Source organism: Poecilia reticulata, linkage group LG10 (genome assembly GCF_000633615.1).
Source record: "Poecilia reticulata strain Guanapo linkage group LG10, Guppy_female_1.0+MT, whole genome shotgun sequence".
In the NCBI taxonomy this organism is placed as follows: Eukaryota; Metazoa; Chordata; class Actinopteri; order Cyprinodontiformes; family Poeciliidae; genus Poecilia; species Poecilia reticulata.
The window spans coordinates 23,053,942-23,078,443 of NC_024340.1; the positions used below are offsets into that span (position 1 = coordinate 23,053,942).

At 37.7% G+C, this 24,502-nt stretch overlaps 1 protein-coding gene across 2 annotated transcripts; it reads right to left on the reverse strand.

Moving 5' to 3' along the window:
* Positions 1-7,417: 7,417 nt before the first annotated feature.
* chrnb5b (cholinergic receptor, nicotinic, beta 5b) lies at positions 7,418-19,576 on the reverse strand. 2 transcript variants are annotated; one of them, XM_017306969.1, is made up of 6 exons: positions 18,999-19,576; positions 12,366-12,397; positions 12,078-12,122; positions 11,524-11,633; positions 9,388-10,378; positions 7,418-7,933 (listed from the first exon to the last, which is right to left on the reverse strand). In XM_017306969.1, exons 1-6 carry the CDS (start codon positions 19,048-19,050, stop codon positions 7,778-7,780), a joined length of 1,386 nt encoding a protein of 461 aa, XP_017162458.1. In that variant the 5' UTR covers positions 19,051-19,576; the 3' UTR covers positions 7,418-7,777. The 2 variants fall into 2 exon arrangements, with proteins under 2 accessions (XP_017162458.1, XP_008418567.1); XM_008420345.2 differs by having other exon boundaries at positions 12,252-12,397.
* Between the last annotated feature and the right edge of the window lie 4,926 nt (positions 19,577-24,502).

Consider the following 24,502-nt stretch of genomic DNA (forward strand, 5'->3'; position numbering starts at 1 on the left):
GTGTGTGTGTGTGTGTGTGTGTGTGTGTGTGTGTGTGTGTGTGTGTGTGTGTGTGCGTGTGTGTGTGTGTGTCTGCAGCAGCCATTGGCTTTGGAAGCTGTACATGTTTACAGTCAAGAAGCAAATATGACATTGAACTAGTCACCACAAAAAGATTTTTTATGGACTTCCGAAGAAAAAAATAATCCAATTACAGCCTGAAAAACAAAAATACCAGGAAAACACAAGGCACAAAACAAGAGTGGTGCACAGAAGGTGGGATCAGTAAAAGTAAAGAGAGAAAGACATCTAGCAGGGACTCAGGCCAAGGAGTGTAAAAAAGGCCAGTGATGTAAGAAATAGCAGGAGACAAGAAGGTGAGATTCTGAGTCTTAACAACAATTAGTCCGACTGGAAGTGAAGTGATTTTTTTCCTCTATTGACCCACTTAAGTTGCTTCATTGCTATTTTTGAGGCTATGTTTCAATGGTTTTATCTAGTTTACTTGTGTTGATATTGTTTGTTCTTTTTGACAAGTATTTCATGTCTCCTTTCCTGGTCCCTATAGGAAAAGTCAGTGCTCTGATGTTGACACGATGCATGTCATGTTGAAAATATACAAAGATTTCTCATGGCATTGGTGTATAAAAGACAAAACGGTGTTACTCTTAACTTGTCTTTTATTGACGTTTGGTGCTGAAATCCCGTGTTCTTGCATGTTTTTAAAGACTTAACTTTAAAGCTGTGAGTTTTCAAGAATACATGAAGCTAAATAGGTGGAAACATTTTGATTAAAAAAGAAACTTAGGATTTTCTGATCTGACAACTGCAAGGGAAACATTTTAGGCATTTGCTTTTAATCCTTCTCTCAGTCAAGAAGCGTTATTTCAGTTACATACAGTAAACAATAAAATGTAACCAAAGAATCTGGGACGTGTTTCTCATATAAAAGTATTTTCCTTATCTTCAAAGTTAATCTAGTGGACCCTGACCATTTTGTTTTTCAAGTGAAAAAGCAAAAGCAAATTACAGACAACATACAGTCACTATGCTCTGTGACTTTTGTCATACCTAGCACAAATTTACTCTCATCCGTCAATGAATAAAATGTGAAAGAAAACAGAATCAGAACTCAGAATAGAATAGAATAGAATAGAATAGAATAGAATAGAATAGAATAGAATAGAATAGAATAGTTTATGCAGGAATTTTGTCCAGTAACTAATATTAAATAACAGGATACATAAGCGTATTGCATATAAGCTGTTAAATTCACATAAATAGGGGTGACATTGTACTGTTGTGTTATAATGTTCTGCTGAAAGCACTCCTGATTGTGTTTGACAGCTGCTGGAAGGAAAGACTTCTGTCGCTGCTCTACAGCAGCCTCTCACTAACTTTATTAATGCAATAATGAATTATTTGTTTTTCTTCAGTGTTCAGACCTACAATAAAGCACAGTACTGTTAGTGTGTGTGTCTATCTGTTGGGTAAGATTTCAAACATACAAAGTGGAGGATGTTATTTRTATATAACTTCATCTTTCCTTTTTTTCTATCCTTTAGCACAACCTAATAATGATAAGCCTTCTTCCTATAATTCCCTTCTTTCTTATGCTCTATCTAATCCGCCGCTCCACCGTTAGCCTGTCTGATAACCTCTTCTTAAAAGCTTCCAGCGTCCCCTTTTGCCCTGCAGCTTGTCCCAAAGTGCCAGTCACGCTACACTCTTCAACCCCGCGCTCTTTCAACACATTCATCCTCAGATGTAGCTGCCTCCCGCATCCTCATCGCCGCTCACTTCTTCTGTCTTCAGCTCAAGACCCATTAAGGTCTCAGGATCGTCCTGCTTGCTGTCCCATAACCCAATGTCCACCACAGGCAGCCTGCATGGTCATGATGTTGCTCAATTCAGCCACTGGCGACTAATTAAATGCCTTCACTGCTATCTGATTAAAACTCATCGCTGCTAATTAAACAGCAGTCTCTGTCTGATATATATTTTTTTTTTTTTTTGCACAGACCCCTCTCGCATGGTTCTGTCTTCCCATATTAATCATTAAATAAAAACTTCCTTTACATACATGGGAATGCAATTTAATATACTTTATATTTAGTTCATAATGAGGACAACTTGTGCGTCTTTCCTTTCTATTTTTTAGACATGCTTGAGGGAGTCAAACACATCCATGCAATGCGACTCATTTTTATAAAACAATCAACTCCACAAAGCTTTGTGCAAAGAAGTGTTTTGTGGACAATGTCGCTGCAAGCCATTTTTGATCAGTTCCAAGTAGCTTAGTAACAATTATTTTAACAGGCTTTTTACAATCTCAAGCTAGGAGTCTAAACAGCCTAATTACTGAATCTAAGCAAAACTGTTTTGGGGAAAAAACACATGTTTCTTGTTGAAAACACATGTAAGGGAAAGGAAAAACTAAAACATATATATAGATTTCTGCCTTTATTTTTAATTATGTCAGTTTTGGTCCTCCATAATATTGATCATACTGATGTGAATGAAGCATTCTATCATGATGAGTTTCTCTAACTAATATTTAGTCATTTCAAAACGACACCTGAAGACATTTAGTGATGTTAGCAGAAAAACTGAACTCTGTAGTATCTCGTTTGGCCACTAGAAGGCAGCCCTGAGCCCTTTAATCTGTCACCAGGTAGCAGGCCTAAGGACATATTTGTCTCTGTAACAGTGATGCCTGAAACCCACTTCAGATCCCTGTACAGCGTTTTGGACCCTGCATGAGGAAGGGCTTGCCTTTACTGAGAGAAAGATTGATGGCAGTCTGATTCAACTGCATGGCAGCTCCACTTTCTGTGACGCACTAATGTGGTTCATAAATATCGACCTCGGAGCTGAAATGGCAGGTATAAATCCTGAAGGAATGTCCTTTGGAGGACGATGGAGATGAGATGAGAGCAACAGACAAATACAGGGAACATATTACACTGCCACGGTGGCTTGCAAAAAATATTTACAGCTACCGCTTGATCGTTTTGTCACAAGAGACTTACAAATATCAATGTATATTATTGGTATTTTGTGTAATAGACAACAACAAGTAGTCCATAATTAGAAAGCTGAATTATATGCGGTTTTTAAGAAAAAATAAATAAATCTAGTGCAGCTCATCCCTTTTTTACCTTGGCCAAATACATTTTTTATATTCAAAATGTAAAAGTATTGGTGTTGAAATGTGATATGCATGTGGATTTTCATCCGTTACTCTGATAAGCTGAGATAAAGTTCTTTGCAATCTGCCCTGAGAAATCACCTAAGCAGCAAACATGAGTATTATTTGATCTCAGCTTACTTTAAATTCATCCACTGTGCGGTCTCAAAGATCTGTTAGAGAACATTAGTGAAGAAACAGGTTTAGCGATTCCAGAGGAGCTGCAGAGATCCACAGCTCAGGTGGAAGAATTTGACAATTCGACAGCTTCTAGTTATTAAATCTATATCTCTGACATTTAAGCAGGAAAACTAACCTTAAACATAACTTCACTGAAACACAGTGGTGGCAGCAGCATGCCTTGAGGGTTATTTTTATTTATTAAGAAGTTGGGATACTTTTGCAAAGTTTTGTCCTACCCACCCAGAAGAATGTGAATAGAACAATGTGTGTTAATATCTTTTTCTGTTTTATTTGTAGCTAAGATTTTAATCAGATACAAAACATATTTGTCACTCAAAGCAGAAATAAATTTAAAATTCTGTTATATCTTTTTAGATATTTTATAAAATAACTGCAGTTGAAAATGCCTTGTTTCCAATATGTCATCAGTGCGTACAGTATGTTCTCACACAGCGAATGCTCACATATTATACATTTATGTGAGTTTGTCTTTCAGAGAAAATGAAATGCTTATCGATCTCCAGCTGGACTCTGAAGTGGTCTTTAATGTCGGCTCCTCAGCCGATCCCTCAGGCAGCAGAGGTCTCTTGTTTATGACTGACCTTTATTATTGCTGTCGTCCTCGACTCCACGTCTCTTACTCTTGTCTTCCTTCCTCCACCTTTCTGGTTTCTGCTCTTGTCACATTTTGTGAAGCTACGGTGTTAACAGCTCCGTCTGTCTGTCTCTTTTTCAGTGTTTGGCCTCTGAGCAATGGACCTGGATGCATCAGGGCTCCTTTTCACAAGATGCTCCTCTAAATGGGTCACTGCCAGCAGACACACTCGCTGGATTAAAAAAATGCCAAAAATCCACTTTTTAAATTGACAAGATAAATCAGGTACTGACTTTTCAGGTAGCATCACTGAGTTCATTTTTGACAAGCCTGGAGTTTGTATTTACGGTTGGTTAGTTTAATACCAGGCATGGGCTCCAAAAGACAAACCTACCAAAGCAAACAGGGAGCTATAAAAGTCAAATCTTCCTGAGAGGCAACAGGTGAACTTAAGAGAATTTGAGTGAAAATGTGTTTCCCATTCATTGTTGTTATCGTTGATTTTCTGTCTGAAAAATAGTTTCCTCTCGATCTTGAGATCTTTTTTTTTTTTGTATAGATATTTTTATTCAGAAGGTTAATCCATACAAAATCTACATCAAATGTACAATACTACCTTCTGTTTTTGAGATCTTGAGATCTTTAACAAACATTTCATTACTTCATTTTAAGCACATAAAGGATTGGTTAGTTGTTTACTAGTTGTTAAAGGAAACCAAAGTTAAATAAGGAAAGTGTTTGTCAACAAAAACCACATAATCCAAAAAAATGCTTTCACAAATTTTACCAAAATTCCAATAAAACAACTAATTAAATTTAAAAAATGATGAGAAAACAGGTCAGAGACATAGCAAATAAATAAGAATCAAGAAATAGGTAAAGGCCACAGGCCTTGACATAAACAATAGGTTTCATCAACAGTATGAACAGACATTAAGTCATCCCCCAATGATTTAACTTTACATAAATCTTTAAATGTGGTTTTGATCATTATTTTTAAAAGCTTTCTACGAATTCTTCAAATATTTTCTTTAAATTTTGGCTGCTGTATTCAGTCATTAACTTCGACATTTAGGTAATTCAATCATAAAACGACTCCTAACTTCATGGTTTCTTCAATATTTACCAGTCAAACTCAGCAAAACAATAACATTTAAAATGAATCATCGGGCATTTTATTAGCCAGTCACTAAAAAAGATACAGTTTGTCCCCATGTTTAATCTACAATCCACAAAGATAATTCAGTTTAAGAGACTGAATATAGCAGTAAGAATATCTTAGTTCCAATGTGTTTGAATTCCAAAAGGCGATTATCTAAGATGTAGAAAAGAGGGACAAAATATAAATATATTGATGATATAATGTTGATATAAGGCCTGCCAGGAATGTATAAAACTGTTGTGGGCAGAAACAGGATTCAGTACCAGGGGAAAATTCACAGAAATTCACAGAAAGTGCATATTGTTTGATAAAATCAGAGTAAAACTCTCAGGGCTGTCAACTGATCAGGCTGCACTCATTCATGTTTTTTTTCTCTATCGTAGAGAGAAAAAGAGTAAAAGCCTCTACTGCCTGCTCTTTAGAGATCGCCTGCTTTTACTAACAGGCAGCCTCTGTTGAGACAAGACACAAGGGGCAGAAAGGCAGCAATAAATCAAGAAACAATGTCAAAACAAACGGAAACCAAAGTGTCCATAAAATAAAGTGTTGAAATAAAGCAAATTATGACTTATAGCCCTAAGTGACTCTCCAGCTGTGCAGATAAACAACTTCTCCACACACCAATCCTCCCCCCTTAACTCTCATCCCACTCTCATAGAGCCACTCTGGTGATAGAAAGTGATGGAAATGTCAAGAATGTAATTTATGTGTCATATTAGGATATGGCTGGGGCTACTAATATGAGCTATAATTGCTAAACACAGTCTCACTTCAGTGGGAACAGGGATTATAAATGTTTCTGATCACGAGAGTGTGTGTTTGAAGTGCATGTCCTCCTTGTCTGCTCTGAATTTTGAGGGCGTTTGGCTGATATTCACAGGCTCAAAGTGGTTTTAACGTTCAAACAGAAGAAGGGTTCAATTCAGAGCTCACTGTGCACACATTTATTAATGGGGGGTGTCTTTTCATTATCGTTAAAATAATTATACAATTCTGTTTTGAATACCTGGCTTAATGCTAAAGTGTGAGGGAGTTCTTTTACTCTGAGTTTTGTGTCAGTGAAATGTTGAAGTTACAACAACTTGGAAAGTCAGACGTCCCTCTCCAGCAGCATCTTCAACGTCCAGGATGAGGTACAGCTACAGAAACCCATGAAATGAGCCATTCTTGAGCTAACGTGAAGCCCAGTTGAAGTTCGTGTTAGAGCTATTTGTTTGTAAGGCAGTCTGAATGCTTATGTGCTTGATTCACATCTATCTGGAGATTAGGTTAGATCAGATTATTTTTGACATGCAACCAAAGGCTAACTCTACCATTTAGCTCGTGACCCTTTTTCAGGACTGCACTGTATATAAGGAAGCAGCAGCTGTGATATAATCTAGATGGGGAAGATTGCCAGACTTTTGACTCCAGTTATTGTGAGTGTGTTCAGTCCCAGTCAGTGTTTCTTCAGCCTTAATGCCATCTCAAAATAACAGAAGGTGAGGTTGCAAGCCCCGAGGTCAAAAGGCCATCCAGGGAATCTGTTGACTATAATTCATCCTTGTTCATGACTGTTTCTCACACAGGCGAAAGGAGACACACTCAAATGCTCTCCAGAACTTCTTGTTCAGAATATATTTATGTTTTTTTGTTTTTTTACATGCCATAGTCTGGAATATGTGGCAGTCAAAAACCCTTGTTGATAATTAGAAGCATTGTGAAAATACTGTGATGAGGGCAAAGACACCAGCAGCCCCCTAAAAAGGTAAAAATTATTTTAAAAAATCTGTTTGTGTGGTTGTAGCATAAATAAAGCAAAAACCTGCAGGATTGAAAAAGTTACTGAGTTTGAACTTCAGCACAGCGTTTAGTTACAGTCTAAACGCTATTGATCAGTTTAAATTAGACATCAGATCCCATCAGTTTGTTTAAAACACAAAGAGACATTTGATTTGTCAGTGGGAGGAAAAAAACATGAAGTTCAACCTTCACTGAAAAATCACTAAAGAAATTAAACGATACAGTTAGTTGTATTAATATATTATTGGCAAAGATCAAGAAAACAATATGAAAGAGAATACAGAAACTAAAGTAAAGAGTGTCTAGATGAATTACATGAACATTATTGCTGCTGGTTTCAGAGTTGATGAATGCAAACTGGATAGGAAAACAAAAATCCACTTGAACGAACTGTAATAGCCATTTGAGAATAATTGCTATCAACCGTGGACAATATCTTTTGGTTGTGCAACAAAGCAAGCTTTACACACAAAAGAAAATGAAGAAGAAGTTGGGCAAATGCTTTCCAAGTGAGAAATGTGAGTGCTCACAGTCACGAAACCCATCAGAACTTTTATTTGTTTTCTCCTGTGTCTTTTTTACAAGGCAAATACAAATGATATAAATCCATACAGCATATGTGCCATTGGCAAAAAGAAACAAAGGGAGTTATCTTGCCTTATTAACATAGATTAATTAATCTTGCTCCACTGTTGATTATAAATTACCTGATATGACAACACTGGGTGCGTAGAGGACAATAAAATCCGAAGATCAAAAGTCAGCAGGTGAAGTGATGGATGTGCAAGATGCATGTGTCAAACATCCTAACAGAGATCTGTTAAGTTCCTAGAAATTTTATTTAATTTTAGAGAAATGTTAGAATTTAAGGGTGGAGCTTCTGGTTTTATTTATGCTCTGCGTCTTCAATAACCGGGGTGTTGTAACTCTGGAACAGAGGCTGCATGAAAAGTCCTGCAGTACCAACGACGCACACACATACAAAAATCCACAGGAAGAGGCGGTCAATCACCATGGCCACATATTTCCAGTCTTCAATGATCTGCAGAGAATCAGAGAAGTTGTTAAAAGTTGTTAGTTTGTTGTTTAAGGTCTTCAACTAAAGAGAAACCGAAAAAAAAAAAAAAGAAATGGTGATAAATTCAATTCAAAGCTTCGTCTCTTTTGATAAAGTCAGATGCCTGAAACCAGGAGCTCATTTAATACTATAAATAAGTTGTACTATTAATAAATTAAACAATAAAGACTCAACAGACTACTAATGATAACTTCTGGACCTACAAAAACCTTATAGATCAGTAAGTTGTCCTCAGAACCAGAAACGCGTCAAAACATGTTGAAATGCAACTCATCAACTTCCTGGTCTTAATTATTGTCTCACAGAGTAATAATCAGATATGACGTTTTCTACGATTTTCTAGTAGCAGCATAATGTCAATCGTTCAAAGTTTTTTCAGTTGAAATTTTTCTCAGTTTGATTCTTCAACTTTCAATCTCTACAGCTGTTTCAAGCTGACTTTCTGAATCATTTCACTGCATTTTGCCATAAATAGTGTGAATTATTTCCAAGTCGTTTCTGCGACATTGTTCTTAACAAAATAGTTCAGAAAGAGCACAGAAAAAATCAGTTATGCAGAGCTAAATAAGCAGAGACAGAGAATAACAATTAATATGTGCTGACTCCACAGCGAACATAATTAACGTGTTAAATCTTTAGAAAGGGAAGAACGCAATCCGGTCCGTGGGCATATTAGGAGGGGATGCACCTCCTAACTTGGATTACATTTTTTTTTTCCTGGAGAAAATAACCCACACTTTCGCAGATTTTCTCTCCCTGATAAAACACAGTATCGTCCACGTGGGAACAGCTTATCAAGCTGTCTTGTAGAGACCTGCAGGCGTACGACAGATGGGAGCACTGCAGCTAATTTGTAAAATATTCTGCTGAAATCTTGAGTGACCCCAAACTTCTTCTGCTTCCTTATTTGTTTTGCTTCTGTAAAGCCAAGCTTTCATTTCTAAAGTTGTTAAGCAACAACTCTTCTGACTTTGTGAATGGCTATTCAGAACATTTCTCTGTCAGATATAATTATAGTCATCAGATGTGCTTCTTTAAGATTAAACACAAAAAGACAGCAAATAAATATTTTTTTAAGAAAGAAAGTAGCACACTGTGTAGCGGGATTTCTGCAGTGAGTGATAAATTGTCTCAAGCATCATCTATACTCTTGTAACTCTTAAGCTTTGTACAAATTTTGTCTCACTACAACCAGAGATGGTTGCAGTGTGGCCCAGTCAAAGTCCAGACCTAAATCCAATGGAGATATTTCCAAAACTATGTTTCACTGGCACACTTAGATTTTCAGCTACGCACTATTGTTTGTCGTACTTTCACATTAAATCCAATTAAAATACATTGAGGGTTGTTTTTTGCAATGTGACCCAAAGTTCAAGGAGTGATAATAGTTTCCCTATTAGTGCCACAAAACAACTTACCCCTTCATCATCATCTTCATTCTTCATTTTCTCAGCAATGTAGCGCACTCCATCCACTGCGTCCTCCACATCAATATTACTCTTGAGCGTCATCCTCTTCCTGATCTCTGTGTTCTCCGATAAGTCACTGACTCTCCAGCCGTAGCGCTTGGCTGACTCTTCATTGACATAGAAGGACGGTGAAGAATCCGCCACCCCTGCAGAGATGCTCGTCCCACTCTCTGCTCCGCACTGCCTCTGATCTGAACACTTTTTCCTCTGGTGTTTTTTCCTGAATTTCTCGCGGATGTTTGAGCTGCCGGGTCTCCTCATGAAGAGGAAAGAAGGGAGCCGGTGGAGAAAGACCCGCTTGACCCAAGGCGGCATGGTGTGAGTGCTTGGGGACCGATGGTGGATGTTGAGCACRCAAACGCTTGTGACAATGGAGAAGGTGACCAGCACCATTGTAAACATCAGGTACTTCCCAATGAGAGGCACAGCTAAAGATGTTGGCGGCACTATCTTTGAGATAAGAAGTAGAAACACAGTCAGGGCGAGGAGGACGGAGATGCAAAGAGTCATCTTCTCACCACAGTCTGATGGAAGGTAAAACACCAGGATGGCCARGGAGGTGATGAGGATGCAGGGAATKATCAAGTTGATGGTGTAGAACAGAGGTTTCCTCTTGATGATGAAGTCATAGGTRATATCCAGGTATCTGATGTCGTTTGGGTCTTCATTCTTTCGTCCCGGCAGGGAAACGATATCCCACTCACCGCTGGGTTTGAAGTCATCCCGTGAWGCATAATCGCTGAGGAGGTTGAGATCTATTTCTGTGTGGTCGTACGTCCAGGAACGAAACTTYAAGGTGCAGTTTTGYTGGTCAAAGGGGAAATCTCGGACTTCGATTTTGCAGGCGGACTTGTAGATAGCCGGCGGGAGCCAGTCAACATCTCCATTGTTGGAAACTAAAGCRTTGCARTAGAARGAAACTTCATACGTTCCATCAGCGCTGAAAGAAACGAGAAAACCAAAGGCRTTTTTAAAACCCTTCTTTTTCTAGGACGGAATAATTACAGAACATAGAAACATAGTAATCAAGTTTGAAATAAAGCTTGATAAAAATTATGACCAAGAGCTCCAGCATATCATTACACCCTCACTAATATTTGCTTTGGCACATTTTTCTCAGTGAGTTGAACCTTCAAACTCACTTTTTGTAGCTATCAACAAGTTCCTGCTAAAATTCTGGCTGGATATTTGAACTGGTAGGATCAAACCTTCAGCCAGACTTCWTTTCAACGGGTTTAAAGTTGAAACTTTGGAGACATAAWTCTGCAAGYTTTACATCAGCCTACTTTATCCATTCTAAAACCAGTTTGGATGTGTRCTTGGCATCAATTGTCCTGTTTTGTTTTAGGTCTGATAGAAAAGGTTACCCTCAGTCTATCATAGACTTTCTCYAGTATCATTTCAGCTGGGCCAATCAGAAAACAGATGGAGAAGTTGTGAACGACGGCATCTGTCCACCTGCAGTTTTAGCAGTGGCGACGGAGGAAGTGTGAARCTGTTCAGTCCGTGTGTTGGCCATGTTCCCAGTGGGGGACAGTTGCTTACTGCACTGGCAATTTCCGGTAAGCTTCATATCCTCCATAAGGTTTGCCTGTATACATTACTGACAAATGTCAGATATTGGGTAAAGTTTAAACCTACAACAGAGTCCACACCTCCAGAGAAACAATATTAAGAAACATTTCTCAATATAATTTCTCAATATTTAGAAACTATATTGAGAAGTTATCATTTCTCAATAGCCAAGAGTTTACCTAGCAATTGGTGTTTCCTAAAAATAAAAACATATATATGTATAAGTACATATATATTTTCCCTTGTAGTGACCAGAGACACCGTTAGTGAAAGAAACTTGAAAACTATTACCTGAAACGACGACAAGATAAAAAAATATCAATATCAGAAATGAAACAGGGGAACTGAATTCCCATTTAGAAAGTTTAGTTTTTTCAAGTATTTCTCTCAAACTTCCGATTTCATTCCAGCTATGCTCACACACACACATGCACTACATGCATACACACACACACACACACACACACACGCACACACACCTACACACGCACAGTCAGAAAGCCATCTTACTTATTATAGAGGACGATATCTGGAAGCCAGATGTGCTGTGACGGGAGCCTGATTTTCTTGATTCCCTCATACTCGTTGGGATCCCACATTAATCTGTAGTCATTCCATCCCTGATGCAAAATTAAAGTTTTGGAAATCCATGTGAATTAATTAATTTAAAAACACGCGCGCACACACACAGTCATTTCAAAACATCCATTATTTATCCCCTACAAGGAGCTTTGAAAAGATGTACGAATAATTGTAACAAAACAAAATAAATGAATGCAGAGGTCAWACGTAAACAGGCTGGTTCATCCATAAAAATATTGGTTGAGTCAGCTGTCAACGTGTGTTTATAATAGTAGCACACCAAAATCTTTGGCTAACATGTGAGCTGACCTCACCAGGGAACTTGCTTTACGTCTGTGCACAATTTTYTACAAACCACTGCACTGCGACAAACCTAAATACGTTTGTGAGCGTATGACACTGACTAATATAACTAAAGGCACGCAACAATCCCTTTTCTCACACAAATATAGCAACAGACAATGGAGTTCAGCTGAACAAACCTGGGTTAACCAGCAGTTGGTGGTCATGATCTGCTCCCTCTCATTCTGAAAGGCAGACAAACATGGCGACACAGKTCAGACACATAGAGAAATCCTTTAAAATAACAATCCATGATGATGCAATGGTGTGATGGCAGCGTGTCTTTTCGGCTGTGGGATCCTGCGTTCAATTACCACGTTGATCAGCTGGGCCAGGGACACTTGTATGTTAATGGAGACCTGCTGGCTGTTGTTGACAGCCGGCCTGATCAGCTTGTTATACCGCTCCGGTGACAACAGGTGACTCACCAGCCTCTCCTCTACGTCTGCACACAGGGCAGCTGGRAACATGCAGAGACAAACACACACRCAGAAAAAGAAAACTGTTGGAAACAAACTGCATATTACTGACTAAAGTTTAGTGTCATTTTTTACATAATGTCACATATCTATGCAGTCATGTACAAAATCAAGCCGATTTCCTTCTTCWAGCTTTTATAGTATCTTTTCTAGCACAAAAAGTAAGKAAATGTGTGTGTGGCTCATTATTTCTATCCAGAATTTGTTGACTATTAGTGATGCACTTCTCAGATTTTCCATCATCTCGCTAGTAAAACACGGTGTGGGCAGCATTATGCGGGGGGAATCATTTTCTTCAGCAGGATGGGAAGGTGGATRGAGCTAAATACAGGGCAACCTAGATCCAAATAAAGGATATGTTGTGAGACTTGATTATTGCTTTTTACTGACATCTTTGCCCAGTCTGACTGAACAAAAGCTGTTTTGCAACAAGACTTGGCAGACACACACATCTTTAAATATTCAAAACTGGTGGAGACGTAACTCAAACGTGGTGGAACAAAGTGAAGTCAGAAAGGTGGACGTTCTTTGGTMAAATATTTTTGAAATTGTATTATCATTTTCCTTAGACTTCATAATTATGCATTACTTTGTGTTTAATCTCAATAAAATACTGTACACTAAAGTTTCTGYTCAAGTTGTGAAAAGATTTAAAGGATATAATTTAATTGGAAGACACTGCATATAATGACATGGATGTTCACAAAGACACTATTTAAACCTCACCATGATCAAGGTGCAGTGATGAACAAAGACTGAGGTTTCAAATAACCTTACTATAGTGATTTGACCTTGTATAATGGGCTCTTCTGTGGCAGCGTCCTTTTGCTACTTTTCTCACTGTCCCGCACCAAACAGAAGAAGCCAATTTTACTTTAAAAATGTAAAAGGGGGGCAATGTAAAAATAAACCGTCCCACAAAATATTTATCAACTGGGAAAGATTAATGTCTTCCTATGAATGCCGGAGCAACAGGAAAACATGAATACGTGTAGCGCACACTGCGCGAGGTCGTGTTAGGTGTTAACTCTGACAGCAAATCCTCAAAGAGCAAATAAGGAAAGAATGAGSTCTATTAGCTGACGGGAGCTGAGATGGAGCTTTGTGTCTACCAGTGGGTCTCATCACACATGCATGCCCACCCACAGAGAGAGACACTTCGGTCCGCCTCAGTGCACTCTCCACACGTCAATAATTTATGGCCACTAAAATAAAAATACCATCATTTTTGGTGCAGAGAGACTCAAACATAATCAGACATTAATCTTCAGCTCTTTCCCCACTCACGTAAAATCTTTACAAAGATCAGAACACGGAGATGAAAAAAGAAAAAGAAAGATGAAAAGGTGATGTTGTGTTTGAATGACACAGACAGAAGATCTATTATCAGACGACACATAAAGGAAAACAAACTTTTTTGGGTTTCTTTTTAGGATGGTGAATAATTCAGGGGAATGCCATTTGTGGTGGACCAAAACAATTCAGGCTTTAGCTGTACTAGGATTTACTCAGTACACTGCCCTAATCGGTCATTCTATTAAAAAATCTTTTTTTTAAAAAAAGCAGAGTGCAACTCGTGCATCCTCGATCATGTGGTCAAATGCAGTCAGACCTTTAGCATTTTTAATGTGAACCTTCCTGGAGTTTCTGATTTCTGTTCATTGCTTTGTCTCAGTGTTTTCCCTCTTAGTAAAACCTTCTTTATATAAGGAAACAAAAAACAATGAAAGCTCTATATTGCCACATTGTTTCCTGTTTTTTATTTCTTTCTTTGACGTGTCTGAGATGGCTTGAAACAAGAAGAGACACGGGAAGCTCAGAAAATGGCTTTCTTCCTTTCTCTGCTCCCACTGTGTGACTTTTACATGAATCCACAGCTTGGGTGGCAGCTACTGGAACTGCTGCCACAGCTTGATTTGCTGATAGAGTTGATTTCTCACTTCATCCACTTATTATGGTAATACAAACACCATAATCACAACAAGCGTGGTAAAACAACTTTATTCAGTAAATTGGAATATTATGAGTTCAGTAACTCAATCCACTAAGTGAAACACATTAAGGCAGACAGACGTCATCAAGCCTACAGAAGGTAAAATGGGTTAGCTACAACAGGAATGAGAGTCAAAAGGCCAGTGCTCAACAGTTGATTTGCATTTTTATGGCTCTCAGCAACTTTATTTAAATACGAAAACCTCTGCTAAGCACAAGGGGAGGGAGGTGATAGGGGAACACGGACACATAGCATTTTTGACCATTCTTGGCAGTGCTCTACAACCTTCCACTCTGACAAAAACCTCTTGCCGATAGCCCTCATGCTCCATGCGCACGGCAGAACTAGGTGTCAATAACTGTCGAAAATCCCACTTTTCATCCAGTGTACGTTCCGGTTAATTATGATGTTTTTCTACTTACTGCTAATGAAAACATAACTTTTCAGACTAGACTGTTACATCAGATCTATAAAAAACACTTAGTTCAGAAGTGTGGGAATAATAATAATAATAATAATAATAATAATAATAATAATAATAATAATAATAATAATAATAATAATAATAATAAAAATACCTGCTGAAAGGTTGTTTTCAGGATACTTTTAATCTTACGAATGAGCTTAATCAAAATGCATATTCTAATTTATTGTACACAACTCTATAACCTGTCAGCTCATGGATAAGGGGCCCTGGTGACTTCATATTTATCAGTACTTATGAGAAAAGAGTTTTTATTATCAATAGTATCTTTCTAGTCTCAGAAAAAAACAGAGTTTTGAATTTTGGGGGGGATTTTTTTATGTGGATTATTTTTTTATAATCCACATAAAGTCATGATTATGTATAGTTTCTATGCATCCYGAATGCTCGGTTAAATGTTTTAACAATTGGTGTCAGAATGTTTTGAATATAGTTATTCAGTTGGAAAAACATACCATGTCATGAAATTTTATTTAAACATAATTATTTTTATTATTTAAACTTCTCTTTTAAGATGCTCAGTTTAAATAAGCTTATCATTAATAATCCATGACATCATGTTTGCTCATGGTGCAAATACGACATGACAAACAGGCTCATTTCTTTTACCCATAGCAACTATTAGATACTATGGATACAAAATATTGTTTTGGCGTCGTGTCAGGCGAACCAGCTCACATGTAAATATGTGGACTTTGGATTTTGCATGGAATCATATGCTTTGTTGCAGTGAAACAAAGATGGAGGCTTTCAACAAGAAAATATTTCCAACCGGTTCAGCTTGTCACAAAGAATGGATAGTGTGGGGAAAAAAAAGAAAAACTCATGGGTCTTAACTAAAGTGGAGGGTGTCGGATGCGGTGTGCTTAGCGGGTGGAGTAGTCATCTTGCAATTAAAAGGTTGTAGGGTCAATTACAGCTTCCTCCTATCACATGTTGATGTGCCTCTGGGCAAGGCATAACCCAGACTGCTTACCAATCTGAGTATTAGTGTATAAATGTAAGTGTGATTGGATGAAAGTAGCTACAGTGTAAAGTGCTTTGAGTGGTTAGTATGAGCGGAAAAGTGTTATAAAAGCTCAGTCCATTTACAATTTGCTTCTTGTTATTACAGCGATAGCATCAGGAGCTCTTTGGGATATAAACACACAAACAGTTCTCTGGACACAAGATCCACCTTTATCCAAGGACATCTTCAGTCCCAACACCCACCACAACAAACGATAAAGACAGATTGTGAAGAGAAATGGTCAAATGGTCTCTGTGTAAGATTTATCCTCATGAAATGCTATAGAAGAAAACCAAGTAGTCTCCCATTCACCACTGTTTTCCATTAAATAAATGTAGGATTTTTGTTATTTTCAAAAGTTTGTCTGTGGTGATATGCTACAGCAGTAAAATGTTTTCTAAAAACAAAGTTTTCACTCATATTTATGGCGGTAAATATGTTCTACATTGTGTGTGTACCACCTTGCCAAATCAAGGCACAAACAGTAAGCCTGAGATTAATTGGAAACCAGAAACTCCATGAGAAAACACACAGAGAAATCAGCTCTGTGATGAAGAAAATGTGTTAATGTTATCAGAATGGAGTAAAATCAACCCTTTGGAAAATTCTGCCTTGCATCCATGTCTGTTACAGATTTAAATGAACTCTGTTCATTCTGATAAAAAGAGTGATACCCGGTAAAGGATTATAGCTTTAATCCTGTGGCTAAAATAAAAACATGCGGTCAAAGTCTGAATCCTAAAGGGACGTTTAAGCATTATCGAGGCTGTATTTAAATATTTGAGTCTGTATGAATAACTCTGACTTTAAGTGGATGAAAGAAAATCTTTAATAATATCAATATGCATAACAATAATTCAAATAAATCATAAAAAGTTTAAAACCAGTATGTAATTTATGTTCCTGATAAGTGGACCACTGTGTCACCTGCAGATGGAGCAGAGGTGATAATAGAATATTCATAAAAATCAGTTCAGCTGCACATTAACTATTAAATTACATAAAAATAAATTAATCTGAGTGGAAAGAAATTCCAACCGGGACATACAAAATAAACATTTAGTGGTTTTATTTGCAGTTGAAGACACACAACCAGAATGTTGTTGTATTTTTGCCACATGGATTAACAAATCAAATTATGATACACATTAGCATTGCTTTTGTATTTTATTTTGTGTTCTTTTGAGCTCATTTCAGTACCATGGAGAGGTCCTGAAGATACTTTAACTTCTCATAATTTTCTAAAGCCCTGCGGCAGACTGGCGACCTGACCAAGGTGACCCCTCCTCTCGCCCGGAACGTTAGCTGGAGATAGGCACTAGCAACCCTCCCGACCCCACTGAGGGACAAGGGTGTATAGAAAATGGATGGATGAATGGATAATTTTCTGAATTCAGGCTTTAGGGTGAAGGCTGAGCTCTTACCCAAATGACTGCATGCTCTCAATGCTCAATATCTTAGAAAAATGTTGCCTTTAACTTGTTTTACATCCACAAAGGTTAATAATGTATTTCATTGAAATTTCAACAGATTGAAAGAAAGTGGTGTATAATTGTGAGATAGAAACCAAATTTGTCATGGTTGTGGGAGAATTTTTAACTTACAAAATTTTAAAAACTGACATGTATTTGCATTCAGTCCCATTAACTCTGATAGCCCAAAATAAAATTTTGTAATTGTAAAAGTTTTCAGAAGTAACCAAATGTTGTCATCCTGTAATCCCAGTGCAGGTGGAGCCGTTCTGTGAAGGCCTCCAAAGTTCATTAGTAAATAAAAAGCTTAATGAAGACCAAGGGACACAACAGACAGGTCAGGGATAAAGGTGTGGAGTAGTTTATGGAAGAGTTAGGATTTAAAGTGCAACAATGTTCGACAATTTTATTGAGAACTGAGAACTATTTGAGCCATCATTCTAAAATTGATGCACACCATACACAATGTGTCTTTGAATCATCCTGAAATAATATGAGTTACAACAAAACTTAATTTCTCTTTGGGATTAATAAAGTATTTTGAATTTAATTGAATGTCACACCAGCACCAAGATGATTATCCAGCTAGGCAACAATAATATTAACCTGTGCACAGGGTAACTCTGAGATCACAAGTGGGAAACAATGACTTACAGTAACTGATAAAATAAAGTCACTGTTGAAAGTTATTCATAAAAATATGTGTTTACCACAAGCAGTGCAACGAGCACAACAAAAATGTTGAAGACGTTGCTCTGGTCAAACCAAAGCTAAACCTTGTGGCATAAATACAAAACACTGTTTCTCAAAGCAAAATATCCGTTTACATACCATCCCCATAGCAACGCATGGCGATGGCAGCATCATGCTTTTGGGATTCTTTTCTTCAGGAAGGACAGCTAGTCTGGTCCAAATTCATTTGTATAGTAATTGCATCAAATGGTTCTGTAGGAGGTGAATGAATTTTCCAAAACTATGTACCATTTTAATACTACCTTAGTTAGGCATGATCGCACTTGGATTGGTCCAACACAAAAAAAATTCCCAATAAACTTCCCCCAGATTTGTTAATGCAACACAAAATGTTGTTGCATGTAGGGCACAGAACATATTTTAATTCCCTTCTTGTGTTTGTAGATTACTTTATGCAGCTTTATACACCTTAAAAAGTCATAAATCTTAAATTGCTTGAATTAAGATTTGAGGCTCAATCTCAGCATATCACACATCACCTGAGTTATAATTAAAAGGTAGTTTAATTGAACCACCTGCTTTAAAGTCCTATTCCCACTGCACTGAATTTGACTCCAGAAAACTAGCCACGGATTAAGCATTTGCATTGAAATAAATAAATATAATTCTGCCCAGATTTTGCTGCTTTAAACTCATTAAACAATAACTTGATGCTTTGGGGCAGAAAGTGCAATAACCTTCAACCAATAACACCTCCATATGGTCAAGAAAGTGAGCAACAGTAGGGCAAGACAATTTCAAGACAGCTCACCAAATTAATAATAGCAATCAATAATAATAATAATAATAATAATAATAATAATAATAATAATAATAATAATAATAATAATAATAATAATAATAATAATAATGCTTGAGAAAACTAACTCACCTGCCACGGCGAGAACCAGGAGAGCCAGCGCTGTTTTCACCGGGACCCCCATCGCTTTATCTCCTCCAGAGCGACGCGCGCTCCCAAACTTCCAGATGGAGAGAGTCTGTTGCGTTTTCTTGGCGTGAGGTTTACTCAAATCGGCAGGAGGAAAACGAAAAATCGAAGCAAACCAAGACAAAAGCGGTTATAGTGCTGCCATCGTGTCAGACTCAGATAGTTGATGAAGCTCGGAGGCATCTAGAGGATGGAGAGGAACGCAGGCTGCAGACTGAGCCGGGAGAAGAGGAGGTTGGATGTCTTCTGCTAGAGCGCACCGACTCCACCGCCGGTCCAGCAGCTGTGATTGCGCGCAGAGGAAGCCACGCCGTGGAAATCCGAGTCCTGCCTGGTTTCCTCTCACCGATGAGAGTTTTGTTTTAATAGAAAATACTTGCTAGAAGTAAGAGGGTCGTTGACTCAATTATCGAGATAGAGGATTAAATCACTGTCTCGTCGTCTTGGCTGCGTCGGTTTCACTCTCTGCTCACCTGATCCACAGTTTCTAAGTGTGACAAGTAATAGGAAGCTAAGTTTCCTGAGGATGACCCTTAATCCTTAAACTTAACTGAAACCAAGCTAATCTGGATTAATTTTCTTGCACTTTTAATTGAAATTGGTGCCTTGAGAGTTGATTTGTTGTTAAAGCCAGAAAAGTTCCATAATCAATTAATTATGAGCAAAAATGTTAATTAAACTAAGGCAGCCACTTTGCTCCAGGAAAAATGCTTCGTTATCTACATCCGGGTTGGACAACACATTGCTGTCCAGGTCTGAATCTGAGCGACTCTTGGATTTCTAATGACTGTGAATTTGTATTTAAAAAATGAAGTAAAAAAGATCATAATTTTAAGCGGTACTGTTGAAACCAACATTATTCATTCTTTCTTAATTTATTGAGACCATGCAATTTGTTGCAGTCGAAATGAAAGGAACCATCTTATCTGAAGCACAGAATGGAAGTATTATCTTCTGTACAAAAAACAAATGCTGTCAGACAGCTTTAAAGCACACTTGATCATATTTAAGGCAGACTTTTGTTACTTCATCTTTATCTCATCTTTCAGGTGTAGAATTATCAATCTTTTAATCTAACCTAAATAATAATTTTCCACAGTACTGGCAATTTTTGACTAATATTTTTGAACAAATCTCATGTAATACGAGAAATTTCAAACACTTTGATCTAATATTATTTTAAAAATACATTTTATGCTTTCATGAATAGACCGATATTCCACAAAATAGCCACAGCTCCGGTTTCAGTCTGACTCTGTTGTCCTGCCGTCACGCCCTGTTTCAGCCACACCTAAGCGTTAGTCCAAAGTCCTKGGCTGTCTCTCCTAATGAGCATTATCTCTGCGTCCTAAAAGCAGAGAAGAGAAAGAGAGATTTAATCAGGGCTTCTCAGAGCTCAGTGTGGGGTCAGCTGAAAAGCCAGACACCAAACACACCAGCATGGAATATACTGATAACATCTCAGCTCTTGTTTCGATCTTACTGAAACTGGATTTTTGCCATATGAAATATGACTCCTAAAGAAGCTGACTGCTTTTGAAAAGAGCAGGATACGTAAATATGTTCTGGTCCTGGATGAGCGACTGATGAGGCTGGTTCAACAAATGATGGTTAGTTTGGTTTCTCCATGCAGACCCTGGTCAGCAGGAGCTTTTCGGGTTGTAATGGCTTCTTGGGGGGTATAAATTGTCCCCTCATCTGATGCTTCTCTCCCTCTGGACGACATGGCGCCCTGGTGAAGTGACCGATCCCCCTCCTGTATTAATGCTGTCATAAATTCATATCACATGGACACATTAGTGTCTTCATCTGACAGAAGGAAATGGGGCTTTTTAATCCAGTCTGGTGACCTGTCACAGTGGGACATTGTCTCGTTCCACTGGGACAGACTCCGTACATGAGGACGTCCTCTTCTCTCATCTTGTCATCTTTTTGAATACACATACAGAGCTTCTGCCAATTCTTTTTGGCAGAAGCTCTGTTTACTTTTTTTTTTTTCCAAATTTAAATGTTTTAGTTTGTCAAACACATTTTCAGACCAGCTACCAATATCTTAAGTAACCACACAATGCAGTTTTAAAAATTATGATTTCTCCAAGCAAAAGAAAACTGTTCAATCCAGTCTTAACGTATGTGATAAAGTGTTTCTCCTCTAAAACTAAAACTTTGGCAGCAACAACTTCCATCAAGTGATGCAACAACTGGCAACCATCATCCTGCTTCACAGCCCACAGGTGAACGGTAAGCCACAAAGTGATGGTCCGACATCCTCCGTCAGGATTTTCCGGCGGTGAGCAAGAAGTTTTGGTTCCATCATCTATTTGAAGCCACGCAGTGCCTGAAGTAGCAAAGCAGATCTGGACCGTCACCTGTTTGACAGCTGCGTGATGTTTATTTTTGCTAAAACGTTGCCTTAATTTTGAGCCTGATGTAAACGGACTTAAACATCCCCAAAATGTTCTAGTTTTGTTTTGTTTGTTCACCAACAAATTTCCCAAACGCTCTGAGGATTATCAATATGTCTTTGGAAAACATTAGACAAGGCTTTGCATTCTTTCTGTTATGTAGATCTTAAACAGTTTGGTTTTTGCTGAACTCTGAGATAAAACAAATGAGGCCTGCAGTGATTTATTTAAGTTTTATTCTATTATAATGAAATGAATGTGGCAAATTACAGTTAATTAAGGCTGGCAAAAATATTTTAACATAAGGTTAAGATAGTTTAGGTCTCTTTTTTTCCCTTAACAAAATATAATAAGTACTTTAAAACTGCTTTTGTATCTTCTATGTGTGTCTTTATCGTATACTAGGAGTTTTATCAGCTCAAATCTTGTTAAAGTATTTTTAGCCGTAAAGGATATCATTTAAAAATTACAGGGAGATTACAGTTCAGTGGTTTGCTTCTACAAAATGTGTTACACAGCTTAGCACACTTGAGCTCATTGTTTTTCGATCAATTTAGGTCACTGTCACTTGTGTGGAAGTTCTTAGTGTTAGCATGTTTGTTTACACACTATTTGGGGAGGAAATATTCATACACACAGCTGAGTTGACATGCAGGTGTGGTGTAACAATTTTTGGATTCCAACGGACTCTTGCATGAGCAGGAAACACTCATGAATAATAAAACGCTCCATACCATTTTCCCTCCTCTGCAGTTGTTTCTGACGCGTCTTCACGCCACTTCCATGGACCGCTCTCTTCTGCTGCTCGGCTGCCGACTCATGCGTAATGAATTAAACACGAGATGAATGACTCAAAATTATTCTTGAAGCAGTGTCGTTTCCTTTCCCTCCAGTGCGGCGATTCCTACAAGTAGAGTTGGTCTGGCTTTCGTGCAGCTGCATCACTTCAGCTCTTGTGGGCTTGACCAGCTTTGCGCTACCGCATGAAAAACGATACAATGTCGTGATTATCTGGGGCAGATCATGAAATGTGCTGCTGAACACAAGCCCGATGGAAGAGTCCTGAGCACGAAAGGTTGCTGCAGCCGTCCCAGCTGAAAACCAGCAGAGCAGCTGTACGATGCAGATTTTGAGGACTGTTGGATTAAATTATCCAAAATGAGATCAGGCTTTTATAATAATCACCAAGTTTACATTTTCCAGCCGCATAAAAGCTCCAACGTATTCCATCTTATGTAGAAGAGAGCATTGTTGAAAGACCAAATAGCTGCAGAATTTGAAGTGGATTTAAGTTTGTTTAACCTTACAAGCAAAAGTTATGTGTAGATTTACTCTCAAAAAAGGGGCAACAAAAAAAACAACATGCAGAAGACAGAAAATAAACATCAGACAAAACTTTCAAACAGCCAGTTGGTTCATTGGATACAACTAAATATACAACAGCTATGAACAAATGCCTTAGGGAAGTAAAACAACACCACGGGTCAAGAGAAGGTCAAGAGAAGATGCACAATTGAACCAATTTTATGTACAGATGAATTGATGAACTTGACCACTTTTTGGCTTGGTGGTTGTTATTCGTATCACCGTGCAATGAAGCGTTTCACATTATCACATTAGAACCACAAATCTTCCTGTGTTTTCGTAAAATACCTCCGCTGCAGCAGTGTGTGTGCGCCAGCAAATCTCCGAGAAGGCAATTCTTTTGTGGAAAGTTCCAGAGAAACAGATCTTTCAACAAATCCTGCTCTTTATCCCGTCCAATAACTCCCATGATCCAAGCTGATGTTAAATGCTTTCAGTTCAAATATCGATTTAGAGAACAGAAACTAAAGGGACAAGAAAAATCCAAGTCTTACTGTAAACATAACTGTAATAAAGTTAGAACATTAATAAAGAAGGAGAGACTGTATTTTTTTCTGTGGCTGCTCAAATAATATGTTGCAGCTCTTTAAGTCATTGGATGATCTATGAAAGTAGACTGAGTAAAATCTGTGTTTGCAGATTTTTGTTTATGAAGAATATTGTACCAAACAATATTCTTGACTGCACACAAAACAGAAGTATACAAACCACGCACACCTAAAGAAAGTGATCCCTCTGAGCCTAATGCATGTTTTGAGAGACCAAGAGAAACTTTTAGGAGCAAGATTTTACTGTAAAATAAAATTAGATCACATAAAAAAGATTTATGAACTGATTTTAACTTTGAGGAGAAATGGACGGCGTGCTCTAAAAGCTGCATTACTTGTTTTCAACACCAGCAGCTTTAGCCTTTTCCTTCCAGATATCAGTCTGTGAATGTTGTCTTCGTCGCCTTCACAGACTAACTTACTTACCTGGCTTTGACCTTTCTCTCAACCCTCCTTCAAAAACACAATATTTTTCCATTTTCATCACCTCAGCAGAGATGAATCTGGTGTTCATGGCCTGAACTGACATGATTGTCAGAGAAAATATGACAAAAATCAATCTCAAACAAATGTTCATGTAACATGGTAGTAGTAAATGTTGTGCTCACCTTTTTCAATGATGGATTGAAAAACCAACCAAAAAGAAAGAAAAAAAAAAACTAGCAAAAATAAAACGATTGCTTTCAAAATTTTAAAAGTTAGAACAGCCGCTGCATTTCTTAACAATCGGGAATATTATTTTTTTTTGTTTGTGTTTTTGTACCTGATGTATCAGCGCAAGATTTATTTTTAATCAAACTTCATTTTAAAAAGTCACAAGTGACCAGTTTCATTGGTTTTTCAGTGATGGTTTTGTTTTTAACTCACCCCTTCACACCTGAGCAGGAGACATTTATGAAGCCATGAAGTGTGCAAAAGATCAAAACCAAAAAAAAAAACAGTGTGCTATTTTTTTTCTTTTAACTACTTTATTAAGAAAAGACACATGCAAAGACAATCAGAAAGAAGTTAAAATAATGAATTCACACTTTATCCAAGTATTTAAAGAACAACAACAAAACAAAGAAAAACATTTTCTGAGTTTATTTTCTCATTTAAACTTTCTAATCAATGCATTCATTTATTCAAA